At 37.8% G+C, this 20,554-nt stretch overlaps 1 protein-coding gene across 2 annotated transcripts in view; it reads right to left on the reverse strand.

Moving 5' to 3' along the window:
* The window catches only part of FAF1 (Fas associated factor 1), a 238,966-nt gene that overhangs the window by 33,951 nt on the left and 184,461 nt on the right, over positions 1-20,554 (reverse strand). For both annotated transcript variants that reach the window (XM_044429854.1, XM_044429853.1), the window contains exons 16-18: positions 8,162-8,242; positions 6,312-6,389; positions 2,281-2,496 (exon numbers count right to left, since the gene is read on the reverse strand). In XM_044429854.1, the coding sequence (XP_044285789.1) occupies positions 2,281-2,496; positions 6,312-6,389; positions 8,162-8,242 (375 nt within the window). The remainder of the gene's footprint in view (positions 1-2,280; positions 2,497-6,311; positions 6,390-8,161; positions 8,243-20,554) is intronic.

Here is a 20,554-nt window from a genome sequence, read left to right on the forward strand (position 1 = left end):
TAGAAAATTCTAAACTTTAGAAAATAGTATGATTAAAATCTCAGCAGTTGGAGAAAAATGCAGTCCATAAGGATGAGTGAAACTTCCCAAAGACAACTACAATGGTGGTCAAAGAAGAACTGAGAGGGAAGGTGGGAACCATCTAAGCACATGTACACTAAGGGATGGTGGGGAGGGTTCCTGCCAAAAAAACTAGGCTATGGAAGTTCCCAAAGTGAGGTTCCCCACAGATAGCAGAGCTGCTATGTGTCATGCACATGAAGAAGAACTCCGTTCTAGTTTCCCTCAAGGTAAGAAGCCTGGGACAGCTTAGAGCATGGGTCCTCAAACTACGGCCCGTGGGACGGATCCGGCCTGCCATGGCCATCCATCCGACCCGCACCGGCATTCGCCACCTGCACACGCGCTTGCTTCGTGGGCAGGGAGGTGGTGGGTCGCTTGCTCGGAGATGGTCTCTGAGTGTGCAAGCCACTGTTGCCTGCCTCCTATACATGCACACTCACCACTGCCTCGCAGTGCGGGTGGGGAGGTGGTGGCTCACTCACTCGGAGATGGTTTTGGACTCGCTGGGAGATCTCCGAGTGAGCGTAATCCTCAGCGACACAGAGTTTCCACAAGACTTTAAATCATAGTGGCACAGAGGATGAACAAGCACATTGCATGCACCAGGCTGTGAGTTCAAACAGACTATCCAGCTAGGTCACACATCCATTAGAGAAGAAAGGTTACTGTCTATAGTGGAAGAGGAACATGCACATGTAGCTTTTATAAAAGCAAAGATGAAGCCTAAGGTAATTTTGTTTGGTTCAGGCTACCAACGACAACAACAACAAGTGATTTGCTTTAAGATGCTTATTGGCAATGCCAAACTGTACTCCATCTCAAAAAGCCAGATAAGGAAACAGCCTTTAGCAGTACTGCTATAAAATGATAATTTTAATAGGAAGATAAAATGATAGATAGATAGATAGATAGATAGATAGTATAAAATACCAGAGGGTAAGCAAAGTGGAGGTCAAAGTTGAAACAAAGGTATCATGTTTTGGATTGACCTTTTTTTTGGCTTTATCACTGAAAACCTGAATTGTATCCTTCAAACCTTAAAACAGATACCAAAGCCTCCTGAGGTTGCTTGTTGGTTAGATGTGGATGACTAATGTAAGTCACATCATCATCCTTTTACTATAAATTACAATTGCAATGCAATATAGCTTTATTCCTATAAGAAGGGAGCATTCACATGACCAGAGTTGATGGCTTAGTACTAGAACAAATGTCATTAACCTATGCTGCACTCTGTAATGAATACATTTCGGAATGTATGATGAATCTGTTTTGAGGGTGGGAATCTTTTGGCTGCTCAGACTGTGTGGCCTGCTTTATCAAGGCTGGTGAGCACATTGAGTGTTTGTGTGGGTGTCCACAAGGAAGCAAATGCTGTATTCCTCTTCCACACATGTGACTTGTGGCATTTGTGCAGCTTGTGATGGGGAAAAAAAGATTGAGAGTTGCACAGCTGGAATTTCACGATTGTTTGCACACTTTCTCTCAGCTCAGTTTACTTCCTAAGTGAGGGCCAAGCATAAGTCCAATGAATAGAAGTGGGCTGGATTCCAGCGAGGATCATCACTAACCCAAGTACATATTGTCACACATGATCTCTGCTGCTGCAGAAGACACGGCTGGAACAGCAGCATGTTAAGGGAAACTGCAACAACTTTCTGATTTTGGAAACGTTTGCAAGATCATGGAGGGAAAACAAACCACAGTGACATAAGCCACTGGCTGCACATGTCAGTCATAAGCCACCTAATTAACATTATTACTCTCACCAGCCACAGGCTTTTGTGGTATCTGAACCCAGCAAAGTTGGGTGGCCGGGGTAGTTTACAAACTATCCTGAAACCCATAGCTTGTTCTGTAGACTATCCTGGCACACACCGTTATGGGACTGTGATGTCACAACAACCCATACCCAACCAGAATAATTATACTAAATAGACAGATCATAACTGGCATACATCATCTTGATCATAAGAACCCAGTCTTCATCTCAAAAGTTCTCCTTTTCTGTTATTTAAGCACACAGCCACCTGTGTCAAGGATGCTTTAATTGTAACCTGCATAGCAGACATTTTCAATTTTACAATTCTATAATTAACTAGATTCTCACAAAGACACACAATTATTGGTATTTTTCACAATGATCCAAACACTAAGTGAATAAAGCATGACTTATTAAATGAATGGAAGAATATCAAAGAATGTTTGTTTACTTACATCTCTCCTGGGGAAAGTCCCTAGTAGCTTGAATTCTTCCCAAGGATATCCCTTGGAAGCTACAAAATCAAAGACGACCTGGAGCTTGCTATTGGCCAGGAAACGTCGCTCAAAGAATTCTCCACTGGGTGTTCGGATACGTAGTTTACTAAGTGATTCAGTGCTCTCCTCTTTTGGCTCTGGAGGCAAAGATTGCTCTAGAGATAGCCTAATAGCCTAAGGAAATATGAAAACAACATTTTGTTTCAACTTCAGAGATGTTTAGAAGGAGTAGCTATATTATTATTTTTATTATTATTATTTTCGTTCTATAAATTTGGTACTTGTTCATTGTACTGAGCAGGGTACATATTGATTAAATTTGACTTAGTGTCCCATCCATTTATTTAACTTAATATTTATATACTGCCCTATTCCCATAGGCTCGATCCACCATAAAGGATGCTATAGGATTGCTAGTTTAGCAAGGAGCACTGCCTGGGCAACAGATGTCTCTACAGTTTCTAGCTAGTGACTCTAGGTTCTTACAGTGCTGCTGTCAAAAACCTAGAACTGACACAGCACTTATTATGACAGGACAATGCTGGAGTTGCTTCTCTTTGCCTGCACTGCCTAAGCTTGCTATGATGAACAAATGGGACTGTTGAGATGATCTTCTCGCTCTTTTATTTGTAATTTTTCAGTATGCAAAAGTGCTTTTCCCCAGAAAAAAGTTCATCTCAAAGTGTCCCTGCTGTCCCTGCTTCTGAAGTTCATTTCCACACAACAGTTCTATGATTTATATCTCAATAACACATCCATCTTTATTCATTTCTTAATAACAGCTTGGAAAACAACTAATTAAAATAAATCCTCCTCTTATAACACATTATTAAACCTATAGTTTACTGCATAGTGATGATAGGTAATTTAATTGTTGGACAGAAAGGGCTTAGAAAACTCTGATTGAGGGAATAATTGTCAAATGCCAAATTGCTTTTTAAATCGTAAAAATCAAAACCATTAAATATTTAGACAAATAAATTAATTTATTAAAATCCTGTAACCTTCTCCCAGGCAAAATTCTTGAAAAGAGAACATAAGAAAGGCATGGATCCTTTTCAAATAAATTTGCAATAAAACAATTTAAGCCAAGTTTCCTGGCTATCCAGATTTTGTGTACATCATCAGTGTAATGTCTTGTCAATGAAACTATGTGAAGAGCATTTTGTGGAAATATATTTCACTAAATGTGTTTTGATAACTTTTGAACATATAAACTTATTTCATGATATCCCACCAATTTTACTGATCTTTCAGCATGTTGAAGTTTCTTCATTTAGATCGAGACAATGTTAGAAAAGATCAGTTGAAATCACTGGGAATTTGTGTCACTAACTTAAGTCACATTGATTTTAATGACTATGTTCTAAATATGTCGAAGCCTGGATTCAACTCATGGCATTTAGAACTAGTATAGATACAAAGTTCTAATTTCCTTTTTAAGCGACTGAAGAGTTATAGTCTTAAAAAGAAAATGAAGACCAACAGGTCAAAGCATGAATTCAAGCAAAGGGACCAACTTTTTCTGCAGTCATAAACTCACAAACTCATAAACTCGTAGAAATATCCAGAGCAGATGTAAACCCCCCACTGCATGCAAAGGGAACCCCCACTGCATGAGAGCCAGTGTGGTGTAGTGGCTAAGAGCATGGAACTGGGACTCAGGCGAACTGGGTTCTAGTCCCCGCTCGGCCATGGAGCCAACTGGGTGACTTTGGGCCAGTCACAGACTCTCAGCCCAACCTACCTCACAGGGTTGTTGTTGTTGTGGGGATAAGATGGACAAGGAGAATGATGTAGGCCTTGAGCCCTTTGCAGGAAAAAGGCAGGATATAAATTGGGGTGGGGGGCGGAAGCGCTAGCTTGTGGATTTTCCCAATGGACAACACACACCATCAGGTTCATGGCCTGATTTCAAGATTCAAGACTTCTCAGTAAGTCATCTACTGACATACATTTTATTTTTAGAAATATATTTCAAGAAAGTAAGTACATGTATTATTCTTTATATACACATATATGTATATTTTATTGGGATTTTACAGTCTAGGAGATTTTAAATATTTTTAAATTGGTGTGCTTTTAGTTTTTTTTCCATTTTCTCTACTGAAGCACCTGCTTTCTATCTTTGTGTTTTGACATTTCCTATTGCTGTACAACAGATGCAATATTATTTACTGAACCTAAGCAATTATATCAGAGAAAAACAAACAACAGTAGCTCATTAGAGCTGTTTTCATTGTGCAAAGAATACTTCCTCTCTAAAGTAACCAGTCTCAAATGCTTCAGAATAAAATGGCTGTTTACAATAGATATTCTACACTAGTGGACTAATTTAAAGAACATAATAGGAAGAAAGAATCTGCATTTTGTTAATTAAAAAAGACATATTCAGTATAAGAACAGATGAATGACTGGATTTCAAATAAAGAGGCAAAACTGAAAGTCCATCATATAAGCAAACACTGTTGGAGGACCATAGGTAATCCATATACTTGAACATGGGGAGTGTTAATAAACAGTAGAGTTAGCAAAGCATTTGTTTTGCTATACAAATATATCTTATGTTCTTTTCTTTATAGCAATTTGCATTAAAATGAGGAGATGCAGCTACAGGTTGAAATCAGAACTGGTTCTGCAACTTTCTGGAAGAAAACAGTTTCCGAAAGACCATTGTGTCCAAAAGGCAGGATAAGTGGCACAATATCACAGGAGAGAATACTACACCTATTTAGACAATATTTATTCAAGAAAGAGGAAGAACTATTGTGCATGTTATTTATTTATTTTAAAAGACTGATTAAGTGCACAATCCTTTATAAACATAAGTTCTAATGAACTTAATAGGATAATCTTAGCCTGGCACTATTACTAAAATGACCTAGTAATAGTGGATCTGGCAAATTTCCCTAGGGAGAGCGTTCCAAAGTCAGGTTACCATCAGAGAAAATATCTTCCTCCTGATAAGCAAAATTGAAATAAAAATTGAAGATAGATGGAAATGTGGACAATGCAACCCATCCTCAGAATAGTACTTCTCAGATTTTGTGAGTGTTTAATGTAGTCTCTTGTTCTAAAAACAGTAAAGAAAAGTCATACTGTATATATTTTCTCACTGTTCATAAATTTCTAAAAAGTTGTGTACCAGCAGAACAATTTATATAATCTAATGTTCAAATCTATGGGAAAGAAAGAATGAACACATAATTAAATAAGCAGAGCAATATTCTTTTAAAATATGTGAAACAAAATGTTTGAAGGACAGAAAGTACACTAGATAAGTACAAATCCGATAGTTGCAAAATCTTCTGTGTAACCCTAGACCTCAAGGGAACTCTCTGTTCCCTTAATATTACGTGATGCCATTTCCACTTGCATAAACCTGAGAAACCAGATTCTGATCACAGCAGCAGCAAGTGGCAACCTCCCTGTTCCCTTCTTGGGTTATTAGTGTGGCCTTAGTTTTTTTAGTTCTTTGGGATAAATCCCACCAATGCCATCAGATATACAAGAAATCTTTATCATACATTGCTTTCCATTTATTCAGTTCAGCATTCCTTAAGCCTCTTTGAACCAATGCATTATTACACAGGCAAAAGAGGTTCACAAATGATAAAATATTTTAAAAAGTAATCATATTCAAAATGATAACCTCCCTGGGAGATTGCACCAGTAATATTGTACCTGAGATAAAGAATGAAATTATCCATAGGCCCATATGCCCTCTCTTCTATAGCAATCCCACTTCTAGCATGGAAAATAGATAGATACACTGAGAAATCCTATATTCTAATAATAAAAGTTTGTTGGAATGAGGGTTGCCCCAATGTACTTTCTATACTGTATTCACTATTTTCAACAAAAATATCAATTCTGAAATGATTTATTATGAAGTCTCTTTCCTCCTCCTATTTTTCACTCTTAACAGTTAAGTCAATGCCTACCTTTAATCAAATCATATAACCGGACAAAAGGATAAAATATCTTACTTCACGTTCTTCCTCCTGTTCTTTCTTAATCTGTTCCAAACGAAACTGCTCTGCAATTTCTCTTTCTTGTGCTTCCCTCTACAGAACAAAAATAAAGAAATCATTTCAGATGGTGATTAAGGTGCTCTCCCATTGGTGTTATGGTCCCAAGGCAAGTAGGGCTTTATAGGTTAGAACCAGCACCCTCAGCAGCATACAAGCAGTCAATGCAAATGGAACAGAATAGGTGCTATGTATTTGGTTCCTGTTATTAATCCGGATGCCACATTTTGCACAAGATGTAGCTTTAGAATAGTCTTCAAGGGCAGCCCTATGTAAAGTGTGTTGCAGTAATCTACGTTGGAGATTAAAAGAACATAAACTACCGATAGGAGGCTATCTCTGGATAGGGGTACAGCTGAACTGCAGCTGAAGCTAATGGAAGGCACTCCAAACCACCAAAACCACTTAGGCGTCAAGTGCCAAAGACAGCTCAAGGGGCAAACTGCACCCTCCCTGGAATCCTTTTGGGAGCCACACTCTTTCCCTACTGTTGCCAGATGTTGCTCTCTGGCCACAGAAACCCCAGCTATTCTGCTAGAAAATAGGAAACCGGGGAAGCATACACCTTACTTTCCAGAAGAAACAGGCTCTCATTAGCTCACCAAGCAGCTTCTGCTGAAATGCTGGACAAGCCACAAGTTTAGCAAGCAGTGCTTGATTCTGATGGAAAACAAGGCATGTGCTTCCTGGGTACCCCATTTCCCAAAAGAATGCCAGGATTCCTGTGGCAATCCAGTGGGAACAAGGGAAGGCTGTATCCCCCAAAGAGTCACACCTTGTCTCCCAGAAGAAACTGTTTCTGTGGCAGAGCAACAACTTCTGGTGGCAAGGGGAACATTTTAATGCCAAATGTAGTGGGAGGGGGACCCATGGATCACATAAATGGTCATGCTGGGCTCACTCTTGATTTGGCAGCTGCTCTGGAGTATAATGACAGGAAAGCAATTGTTACTTAATGTTGTGTTCTTATTGCCAGGAAAGGTGAGAGGTATTTGCGGGATTTTGTGCTCAGATTCAGATACCCAAATAACGTGACTGATCTTTGGTACTGTGCACTTTGACCTGCTTCCCTGCTTCAGTAGCAACATATCTTGAGCTGGCCCTGATAAGGATGACTCCACCATTAGGCAGAATTAAGTGGCTTCAGAATTCTGATTTTGGGTATTATGAGAGGGAAATTGTAAGTTTGTTATTCTTGTATTTTTTTAGTTGGGGGGGGAGGGTCTCCCAACTTCTGTGGGGCCATTTGTCATGAGTAGTATTTCTGGAAACTTGGGGGCGGTTCAGGAACATTCTCCTATTTTGTGGGGTGGCTTACCATGATAGATAAAAGACAGCAGAAGTTTGCAGCTTTGTTTTACTGGGAAAAAACCCTTTGTCACCACTTCAAGTGGCACCCCAGCTGCAATAAGCAATAGCAGGCTGGCAAACTTTCTAATTGAGAATGGTCCAATGGGAATTACTGTAGATAGGTTAACATCATTTCCAGGATCATTCTTAAGAACACTGGGAAATGCAGTTTTCCTGCTGGAAAATTACAATCCTCAGAGTGTCAGGCATTGTGTAGAAGACCATCACCTCTTCCACCAAAGTAGCATTCAACCAAGTAAGTGGGTGGTGGAAGAGAGGCAGTTAGCAGTTCTCTGAAAAGGACTGGGAAATGGGCTGGCTTTTATTATACTTCTCTGGTAGCAAAATGAGGTCTGAATGGGCTTCAGAATTGGCTTTTCCAAACCAAATTTTCCAAGTCCAATTATTAATCTGAAATGTAATATATTTTACATTTTCTAGTACAGCATACTACAGACCTTTGCTCTGTCAGCTTCAAGAGAAATTCGGTAAGCTTCATCCTGTTCTCTCTTCACATTCTCTCGGGCCTCACGTTCATCCTGAGAAGAGGGAAAAAGAAAGCCAAGAATCAGTATTATGTAATTTTATACCTGATAGTAATAGTATTTGGATAAATTTCCTGTATGATTGCACTACAGGGTGAAGAAATGGAAGAATATAATTTAACCAACCCACTCAAATGATTGTCTAGTTTTGCCTTCAATGTCTCTAGTGTGGGAGAGCCCATGGCTGTTCTTGACAACTGGCTACACTGTTGTATTGCTGTGACAGTTAGGATATTTTTCCTGGTGTCTAGCCTGAATCTGGTATAGTTTAATTTTGTTGTTCCATGTCCTACATTCAGGGATGAGTGAGAAGAGATCTTTTCCTTCCTCTTTATAACAGCCTTTGAGGTACTTGAAGAGTGCTATCATATCTTCTTGTAGTCTTCTCTTCTCAAGGCTGAACATGCCCAGCTGTCCCAGTCTCTCATCATAAGGCTTAGTTTCCAGAGCCTGGATCATCTTTGTTGCCTTCCTCTGGACCCTTCTAGTTTTTCTGCATCTTTAAGAATTTGGTTGTCCAGAACTGGACACAGTATTCTAGGTGAGGTTTGCCTAGTGCAGAGTAAAGGGGAACTAGTACCTCTCTCGAGTACTAGCTCCCAAGCTACCATTGGCCACGCTGGCAGTGGTCCTGGGAACTGAAGTTCCAAACATTTCTGTCCAACTCTGAGTTGCTTCATATGCAGTGTAATGATCTATTCATTATGCAGAAGTGCCACTGAATTCAGTGGGCCTTATGACCAAGTAACTTGAGTTTATTAAGAAAGTCCCACTCCTTGGCACTGGTGCCCAATTAACACATACAAAATCACATGTATCAAAACGAAGTCAATGTTTTAAATGACCAACTTACAGAAGGTCACTGTAAGGCTAAATGGCACCCTCCCATTTATAATACATTTTCCCGTAAGCAAAGCCCAGAGATCAGAGCTGGCTTTGTATTTGAAGGAATACATTACCAAACCTCTGGGAACCTCTGCTCTGAAAATCCCAGTATTTAAGTTTGGCTCCTTTTTAAAAAACATCTGAAAAACTGTTTTCAAATTGCAAACTTCTTTTATCAATGTAAACCAACAAAAAATGACCTGCAAACATCAGTAATAGAAACCCAGAAAGAAATACTGGGGTATGTTCCTGTATCAATCTGTTCATTTCTGCTCTTCTAGACTTTTTTGAATTATCTAAAGGACAATCTGTCTTGTCTGTCTAGGTGCTAAGAAGTGCATAGGACAATACTGCCACTTGTGGACGGGCCTTCTCTTGTGTCATTCCAAGATTGTGGAATGTACTCAGCTCAGTACTATGAATTCTTCCCAGTTTCTATAATTTTAGAAAAGGTGGCAAAACACATATGTGAAACCTGGAAAACTTGCCAGAAAAGAAAACATTAACATCTTTTACTATTTATAACGTGGTATCTTAAAATCTACATGGGTTTCAAAGTTTACACAAATCTTAAGCACACCCAGATTCCCTCTCAGGAGCAATCATCTGAAAAAAGGAAAACAAGAGACCAGAAACTATTCTGCTAGTCTGCCACATCCAAGGAGTGATACCAAGTTACCCAATAATGTATAGTTACTGTAAAATACTTTGTCACTCGATGGAATCTACAGATTGAAAAGCTGTGTGTGTGCGCACGTGCGTGTGTAAGCAACATTTCTTGTAGGAAATTACATTATCATCAAAACTGGCACTAGAAAAAGTTCCAGAGAAAATCAGGTAAGTCTGAAATTGTCAAACTTAGGAAAGAAAAGAAGAAGCAGACTAATCAACTATTCAGCATCTTTAATACCTTAGCTTTTAATATACATTGAAGAAATGTGATCTCGGTGCGGACAACTATTAATACACCTGAAATACATTTCTAATCTTCACTTTCATGACAGCATGGGGAATGAAGAATCTGGGTTGAAGATATTGAGCATGAACAGCAGAAATCTACCTCAACCAGATTTTCAAGGTGGTGACAGGTACAGCACTGTATTTTCTCCAACAGTTTGAGGCATTTCCCCTGGGTTTATTTCTTCCTCTTGGCATTATTCTTTCAAATGGACAATGAAAGGGATGTCAGGAATGTAAAGACGTATTATGCATGATTGCCTTGCTATGGCACAAAGATGTGAAATGCTGCAGCTAAACCTCTATTTCAAAGTGAACAGTTTCTTATGCAGACACACCTTCTAATCAAGTTCACAGACAATGGAAAGTTGTTTATCCAAGTAAGAGAGTTAACTACGTAAAATATTTGCATAGTTTTTTAATACTATGTTTTAATTAAGATTAATGTTGCATTGCAGAGCAAGCAATTTGCAGTACAGGACTTCATCAGTGTAAGAAAAGATTACTGAGAAAATTGTGATACCCTTTCATAGTTTCAAAAATAAATATTTGCACACTGCCAGAAATAGCCCTGCTCCCAAGGTTTCTTGAGGCCTTGGAGCATCAATAAAGGACATATCCCTTTTGCAGTACTTCTATCTGCAGCTGTATTTAAACAGCAGTAGCAAGGTAGAACTACCTCTATTAAGAAAACCATGTACCTGCCCTCCTCCCTTTCCTTCGTATTGTTTGCATCAGTCACGTTCAACCTTCTCTTGCTGAATGGCTACTATTCATCCATCAGAGATCCTCTTTTGGCTTCATTTTATTCATGCATTTATTTTCAAACTTTATAGCCTGCCCTTTAAGAAGTCCCAGGAAGGCTCACAAAGCAGTATTGCATCCGTGGGGCTGAAAAGCAGTCTCTCCTCACAGCATGATGCATGAGCAAATCTGTCTGTCATTAGTGCTGTTGCCACATACTTGCGCTGCAGTGTTGCTTTTGCATGAACATGTTTCATGGCTTCCATGAACCAACATGAAGCAGCCACTTAGGCAGCAGATTGCAGAGGAGCAGCTGTTCCCTGGATTCCAAAATGGCCACTTTGATTTCTGCTTCAGGTATAATAATTTGTCTATCATAGTGGAGGACTTCAGGGCTGAAATTCAGCTGATGAAACATTATTCAGTGATGTTTTTAGCAAACAGTATAAAAATTCTGTCTGAGTAGGCAGTCTCCTGGACTGTGTTGTTTTGATTACTAATTCCCAAGAAATAGCTTTTATTTTGCTTCTGGAGATTGAAAAAGACATAAACCAGTTTATATAAACTGTTTACTCCTTCCAAGTAGGTGTGCTCATCCCTTCAGTCCATCAGGACAGGCTCTCTCATGTGTCCAGCCTCTATCCAAGTTGTACCTGATTGGAAAGCAGAAGTCTTTTTCCATGGTTGGGCCTAGGTGCAGGAAAGCCCTGCCCAGGATATCCATGTGGTCACCTCCCTCATGACATTCTATCATTATCTGAAGACCTTTTTGTTCCAGCAGGTTTCTAGCCTGTCAAATATACAGTTCTGAATGATACACTGTTACTGGTTATTACATTTTTACATGAGTTCTCCCCATTTTAATTTCTATTTTAGCTATTGTTTTTGGAAAGTTGTAATCTCCCTTGAGAAATTAGAAATCCTGTACATAAATTTACTTGGAATTCAAAAGTCAAGATGAATGTGATTAGTATTAAAGTCAGTACCAAAACCTGTTGCGGGGAAGGAACGTGAATATTTAAGGAGAGAGATGAGACTGCAAGTAAGTGGTACTAATCTGGCAGAAGAGATTTGAAACAGTATTTATTATTTCCTTACAACAAACTGAAAGTGCCTTAGAAAATTCTCCTTCTCTTGCTCTCAATCTTATTCCCACAAAAACAACCCTGTGAGTTAAGTTGGGCTGAGAGTCTGTAACTAGCCCAGTGTCACCCAATTAGCATAACCAAGCAGGGACTACAACCCAGATATAGCCTAATAATCAAAATCCTTATCTCATATTGTGAAGCCATTTGACTATGAACCTACCTTTCTAACAGAGAACACCTGCTTATTTGGACCTAAAAATCTGATATGGCCCTGCCTTCATAGTTCATTCTATGAGCTGGTTAGAGAAGTCTCTTCACAAGAGCAGATGTTTTTGTTTTTATTGCAATATGGAGTTTACTTTCAAAGGCATTGGATACTGCCTTTCCCTTGCTTGATTTTTAAAGGTAAGCAAAGCCCTTAAAAAAATCAATTGGCTGTTGCGAATTTATTTCTGTTACTCTTGCTTTATGCTGGATTTGCTGTCCATGATCCATGATTTCTTCTTTTAATTTTGTAAGGTTATTTGATATATCTATGAAAGCAGCACATAGTTTAAATATAAAGTTCTCATATTGTGCAAGATTTTCATTCATAAGAAATAAGACACTGCCATATATACATACATAGAGTCTCATAAAATGTGCTGATTTATAAGTGTAGATGTAAATTAAGATGTGATAAAGCAAATTTAATTAGAGATGCAGTACATCCAAGGTGGGAAGACACTTACCAGGTGATCTGCATTTCTGATCAACTTGAGGTCCAAGTGATAAGTATGAATGGACAACTTAAAGCCCCTTGCTTTTCCTTTTTTAAAAGTATTTTTATTTGTTAAATTTACAATATATGAAAATACAGTCACATAATTAATATTGACTATAAAACAGTTAAAATAATCAGTTATTAAATTATCTGTTCCTGTGCTAATAAAGGCTCCTAGTTCAGAAATCCAGGTGACTGCCTTCAAAACAGAGGACTGCCCTCTGTAAACTAATACACATGGCCAACTATTGCTGTCCCATAGTTACTTCCAAAGTTGAGCCAGTTCTTGTAAATAGTCTGCATTCATATATATAATTTTATTTTTTTCCAAGTAAAACTCTTCCTTTTTAGGATTCTTCCAAGGATTATGCTTTAGATTTAAAATATAGTATCCTTTAAAAAGGGAAGCACCATTTAAAGTTCTCCTCCAAGTAATTAATTGCAGGTTTTTCAAGATATACTTGCTAACCACTTCACAGGTCACTGGAAACCAAATGACATTTCACTTCTTTGACAGCCTTCCAGGGATATTGCTCACTTCAAGTTGTTGGCAAAATGTGAATACCAAGCACTTAATTTTGCCTAGATTCAAAAGCATAATGTGCATGCAAGTACTTAACTTAGATAATTATTATTCATTAAAAATAGATGAACAAAGTACTACCTGAAAACCTTGCAGGCTGGAAAATATGAAATTTGTCAGTAACCAGCTAAGGGAAGGAAGTTTGTTTATTCTTCCACACACACCCAGTTTATACCTTGCCTTTTTTGCTATAAAATAGCAATAGGTAGCATATGTCAGGGGAAATGACACCACCACCAACGATAAAATCTTTCCTCAGATATAATTCGCAGATATTGTCAGGCCAACAATACCTGCCTAGAACTGTGTGATCCAGTTTACGAAAAAAGGCATTCCACAGAAGAAACAGCATCAAACAAAACCATTTAAAAATGTATGTGTGGGGAGAAGCATTTATCATTATCATTATTAGCAAATAAAATACAAAATAACAAAAACCATGATAAAGATACAATACAGAATTTAGAAGCCAAATGTAAAACAAAATATAAAAATCTCACAGTAGCTTATACAATTAAGTCACAGGACCTGTTAGGCAGTTGACATAGCATCAATATAATATAAAATAAATAAAATGTCTTGTCGTACAGAATAGTCTTAATCTGGTGCTAAAAAGATATCTAAATTAGTAGCAGGCAGGTCTCATGGGGGACCTTGTTCTATATCTAGGGGTCAGCCACTGGCAAAACCATTTCCCTGTTGCCACCAACTGAGCCTCCTTTGAAGGTGGCAATCAGAAGCAAGCCCAGATCTTGATCACAGAGTTCAGGCAGATGGCGGTCAGATGAGGCATTCCATTAGGTATTGTAGTCCCAAGCCATATAGGGCTTTACAGGTTAAAACCAGCACCCTGAATTGGGCTTATGGGAGAATGTGTAGGAGCAAACATATGAACTGTCAGAAAACAAATTCAGAGTGTGTCCTGCTACATGTATTGGGCCAAAAGGACCCAAAATAGGTTGTCCTTTGAAACCCCAAAAGAAAAATAAATCTGTAAATCAAGCTGAGTGACAGAACTTTCACTCTATCAGAACAGATTTTACAATGCTTATTCTACAGTCCATTGGTATAAAAGCTTATACCAATGGCATATAAAAGCTTTTGATAAATAATAATAAATAAATATTGAAATCTTCCATTGTTTAGTTGTCACTTAGAACTGCTGTATGTCTGCACACCACCACTACATTGTTGTTATATTATTCATTTGATGAAGTCAGTATGACAACACAACAACTTTGAACTGGCAGCTTGAGGGGAAACACTGTGAAAACTTTTAAAAGTAAATTAAACTGACAGCAAGTTTGACAAGACTTAGTCTACAGGCAAGCTGCATTTTTCTTTTCACTTAAACATCTCAAGCTTTGTTTAAATTGTGTTACTTATAAATCAGTTTACTTTGACGTGGGACTGAATTTACCCATCCCTCCCTACCCACACTTTTGTGGAACCATTAATTCCTGTTTGCAACCATTTTGGAAGGACAAACTTTCAAAGATAAGGTGGCTGAGTATTTTTTTTTAATGAGGTGGGGGAGAATTTCACCAATGCTACAATTTTCTCAACAGTTTTGTAGTATTCCTTTTATGTTGTTTTCCCTGGGAATGCCTCTGGAAACAAAGCTATTATTCTGCCCCAAATTAGAATGGAATTATGTCAAATTAGAGAGGACTGGCTGCTGTTTGAGCTGGCATTGATACCTTCTTTCTCTATATAAAAAACACACCCATATTCAAAGGAAGGCCTACCCCAGCCCCTTCATCTGCAATTCCTGAGAAGTCTCTTCCTGAAGATTAGTTTCAAAAATAAGCTAACAATATTAGCCCAGCAGGCATTCTTATGCAACACATTTAAAGCCCCAACTAGGCATGGGAAACCACATAGGCAAACGATTAGCAAAATAGACATGTTGCCACAATTGCCACAGGAAGTCTTACCCTACATCCCACTGCCATCAGAAGTGAATATAGGACAGAAGCTTCTTTTAAGTAGCAGAATTTCTCCTTCAGGATGCCCAAGTAGTTACCGCATTATTAATGTTTTGGGCAGGTTGATAAGACCATCTTTTTACACTGGTCCTTCTATATTTTCAAAGGCTGAAAATCTATTTTTAAGTTTTATTGAGCCACACCTGAAGTTAAAACTATTAGTGCCTGCAGCTAGTCATGGGAGTGTTAAAGAAAAAACACCCAGCTTGTCTAAACAAAGCATCATAATAGAAAACATTAATTTGATCCTCTAATGATGACACCCTTTTATTTTTATAATGTAATACATAAGAAAGTATATTTAACAAAGCAGATAAAAGCTGCCAAAATAAAACCCACAGATTTCTATGTTCTTTTAAAAAATACAGATTTTCTTTTGAAAAAGGCTTCCTAATGTTATTGTTATTACATTTTGAAAATAATTTAAAAACTCTTCACAATTGGCTTTTTCCCAAATGCATGTCTTTCCTTAAACAGATTTAAGGTACCTTTTAAAGACTGCCCATTTTTTTTTTTACTATTCCTATAACTTTTAACAGTAGTGTGACATGCAGAAATGCAGGAGGTAAAGCTCTATTTTTTCAAAAAAGTTTCACTCCACCAATTTCTACATCTCAGGCTGCAGTTAAAAGTACAGAGTCAGAACCAATCAACAACAACAACAACAAAACATACACACACTCGGTCACCCTACTTACCATCACAAATCTGCCCAAATATTACTTCAACAAAGGACTTACAGGGCTTACAACTAGAAATGTTATGTAACTGAACACAGACAAACAGCAATCAGGTATAACAACCTTTTTGGAAAGTAATGCATATATACTATCCTCAAGTATCATTTTTCTAGATAGTTCTAACTATGATTGAATGTCATAGTTGGTTCCAAACCTGATAACCAAATTTTCCCCAGTTACTTCCAAGTTTTCTCAGTCACATAAAGAGAAGAAGCTGTCCGCATGAATTAAAGGTTCATTCATATTGAGGCCTAATAATATGATTGTCTGAACGTAGTCAGTATGACAAAATGTTTAACTATTACATATTAATGTGCAATTAAAAATAAACCAATGTTATTATACATTGTATACAAATTGTATATATCACTTTCCTGCTCACCAGGTCTCTTTGAGAGAAGCATCTTCATATATCTATTGCTATATAAATGGCAAAGCTGAATACTGAAATATATTTAACTTGCTATCTATACACTCCAGAAATATCATCAAACGTTTCTTACAGATATAGGCCAAGGAGTCAGAATTGGCTAGTCATAAACTATTCATAAACAAACTGGCATATTAAAATTGGTAAATAGAAACCTGCTCCCTGGAAGTAGAATAATACAGATAAATAAGGTATTTTAGAAGCAGCTGATGGCTATTTTGTGAAGTCATCTAATGTCTTTCTGGTTACATATTAATTCTATATCACTAATTTAAACAGAATTCTACCCTGTTCAAAGATCAAAAAACAGTTCAGGATAGCTTATAATCCTTCTTCTGGCCTTTACCAATGTTACTTGTATTTCCACAACTTAAAAACAACCATCACTATATTTTTCAGATGGAAGAGTGAAATATTACTTGATAGGAAGTCAAAGTGGATACAGGTTTTCACAAGGATTTAAGGGGGTGAGGGGGTTTCCAAGCAATTGTGAGACAATATAGATCTACCATGAATCATATCCTAAAGGATTGAGTGCTAAATGTTGCATAACAAGAAAAATAAACACTATGTTAGACCTAATGTTACTTAACTTCAAAATGTGGACAAGTCAGACCAGCTGTGTAACAGTCAGTGCTTTTACTGTAATAAATTCTGACAGCAAAAATAAAAAGAATGCATTATCGAGATATCATCAAATGGGCCCTGTCAGTACATAGGAACTCCACCCTGTATAAGCTTGTCAAAAAGTGTTACTGTAATCCATTGAGAAGTCTCTTCCTCAGGCAAGAGAGGAAAAATGTATAAGGGAGGCTCAAACAGGTGTGTTGAATTGTAATTCCATTATTTAAGCACAGATCTCTTCTTATTAGTTTCATATGTGACAAATTCAGGATCTGTTCTTGCCTATCATGCAATGCTAGAATCATCATTCATCAGTCAAGTTAAAAGCCAAATGTAAACAATGAAGCTGCAGACATGTCTTTTTAACACTGTACACTCCTCAAACACAAAAGGCTGAGTAAATGCTGTTTCTCTTGGAGTTCCCAGCCAGGTCTACCCACTTTTAAATTGAGACTGAAGGACTTTATCTTGCCCAATTAAAATTGATCTCTTTAGGAGCAGAAGCAGCCACTAGTTCGCATCCTCTCAAGGACGTTATTGCTCAGAATAAGATTGGCAGTTACTAGGACAATACAGCACAATATACTCCACAATCACTTAGCTGCCTATATCTTTTTAAAACATTCTGGGAAGCCACTGTTGTAAGGTTGAAAAATTCCTACTGCTGACTCAGGATGTAAATACAGAATTCAAATAAAGTACATCAATTTCCTGAAGGTTAGTCATCTGGACAAGTAAGTCTGTCAATTCATTCTTCAGGTATAGTCAACACTACCAGCAACAAAGTATTTTGTTAATTAGCCATCTCTACATCTTAGCTACTTCTGCAAATATCTACTTACTATTTACTTCCTATTAGCAGAGACAAAAGTAGTCTAGAACTAGAAGTCCCTTTACCATAAAGCAGGGTGATGTGGGCTTTTTCAGGTGGCAGTTTGTCAGGAGCAGCAGATTTTACGTATTTTTTGCTTAATTTACAATGAAAAAAATAATAATCATGGTAATGCCAGGCAAAGAACTTTAAAAGCCTGCTGCTACATTCATTTGGATGTTAAACAGAACCAGCAAGAGGTAGGTGCCATATTGACAGAAGGAACCCGTGCTTTGAAACACAGAAGAGGCAGGGTTCTAGAAATATACTGTCCATCATCACCAGCAACTACCATGTATTAAATTATAGACCATAGATCAAATACCACACTCACACCACCCTGTGCTAATCTTTAACCAGCCAGTGATGGGGGCAGCTGCATCAGAGAAGAGGGCCTTGTTCAAAGACAACCTAGGAATGCTTAAGTTTATAAGCAGTGGTGGGCAACGTGTAGTTCTCCAGATGTTGTTGAATAGCAACTCCTATCACACCAAGAATGCATAGCTAATAGTGCAGGATGATATGAGCTGTAGTCCAACATCATCTGGAGGACCACATGTCAGTGCAGGGCAACAGATTATTATACAGACAGTAACTCATGTCTATGCTACTCTGCGAGAAACCCCTGTGTTTTTCTGTAATGTATTCAAAACTGTAAATACAAAGATTTTCTATATATACCTTAATCTGGACTACCATTCCCATTCCATTTTTGCACTCTGTAGTACAGGACACCATTTCACCCAAAATATATATTATATGTGAGTGGAATGGGTGGGAATGATACATACATACCAGTCTTTAATCAGCCCATTCTTCTGAGTAATTTAAAAGCCAAGGCTTGTCAGTAAATTACTTTTAATCATATGCTCAATCACAAAGTAGTTAAAGGGTACTGAATGCAGTAACTATTGTGATCCAGTAAACTCTTGCATGTGCCCTGAGATTTGAGATAAGGGCATACACAGAATCAAGGAAATTATCCCGATTTCTTTGATTCTGAGAGAAGATCCACAGAGGGAAGAGTGTGTTGCTCTGACTCAGACACAAAATATCCTGGGCCAGTCTCAAAGACAGAAACTCACTCTCCAATAGATAAAATTACTACTGTTCTTCCTATTTGAGAAGGCAGCAATATAAGATGAGCGAGCATACTGGGTTGGGAACAGTTTAAGGTTTAGTTCTTCTATCTCTAGAGATCTAACTCAAATTAGTGTAGCACCAGTTTTCAAGAAGGGAAGCTGCCAAGAAAGGTATAAGCTTTCCTCTGGCCCTTCCTAGTCAGAATACGACTAGGTTAGGACCAGGTCTTCCATGGCAATGCAATACAAGAAGCAAAGTGTCTCATTCTTGTTTATGAGCACTAGGATACAAGTAGAGCAATTTATTTTTATAGTACCACTTTTCACAACAATACTTAACTTGCCATTAATTCATTCAGCTCTTCCATTTTGTTGTTCCCAGGCTCAGGGCAGCACTGGGCAATATGCATTGACCTTTTTTTTTTCTTCTGCTACTGTGAGTGAAGCTTAAAAAATGTATCCTCTATCCAGGGAGACACACAATAACTGAAAATTCCTGTCCTATACTCTGATAACTATATATGAGGACACCATCTAAGCTGAACTATACTACATACCTATTTGTGCGTTTCGAAGAACTTTAGGCATACAAGCTACCAAAAGATAAAGCTTGAAATGCATTCATGGATTTTTCCCCCAGCTGAAATATAGCTTACTTATATACACAAAACCATCTTTTGTGCTGCATTGTACAATAAAAGGATATGTGTTGACTGAAAAAAATGCAACACCAAAAACCTCAGAAGAACTTTCTGTTTATCTTTTTGTGGTTTGTGATGACTTACTGTTGCTACTAAGAAAACAGTAACAGAAACCGGAATCTGTATCCTGCTTGCTATTGTCACATTTTGAATGAATGGTCATGTAAATGCATTAAAGTCTTTCCTAGAAAAAAGAAGATGCTATTTAAACACAAGTTGCCAGAAACAAGCTTTATATAAAAAAAGAGTTACATGTTATCTAACAACCCACCAAAAACCAATATTTTGTTTCACATGCCAACGCCTCTTCTTAAGTACATAAAGTATAGATTGTTTATTACACACTCCCTATTTGGCACACTCCTTTACCCAGTGAGTTATTTTTCTTAGGGCACAATCCTAAGTTTATTATAAAGAAAAAAGTCCTACAAGTGCCAGCCAAGCAAGCCCAGCCAGAAGACTTCTCTGTCTAAACATGCAGAGGTTTTCAACTTTAAAGTAATTCTGAGGAACAGAACCAATCCATTCCTCAAATGACCCTAAATGCTGAAGTTACTGAGGGGTACAAAATCTATGCAGGCATTTACCTAGCACCAGAAAAGAAAAGGAAGTGGATGCTGACATGCACGCAAGTACCAATGCACAGCTGCCTTAGAGATGTTCACATGTTTAGTGGAAAGTTTTGATAACCTTTCTAAGCATGGAGGAGCAGTGTTAGGCCCTGGAGCTCATGCCCACAAAGCACAAAAATAAATAAAACCCACACAAAAAACCAAAAATCACATGATTTTGCATATGCTAGTTTACATATCCAAATCTATGTGCGTGATTAGACGTGATTACTATAATT

Source organism: Varanus komodoensis, unplaced genomic scaffold (assembly GCF_004798865.1).
Source record: "Varanus komodoensis strain SLA01 unplaced genomic scaffold, ASM479886v1 scaffold20_1, whole genome shotgun sequence".
Classification (NCBI taxonomy): domain Eukaryota; kingdom Metazoa; phylum Chordata; class Lepidosauria; order Squamata; family Varanidae; genus Varanus; species Varanus komodoensis.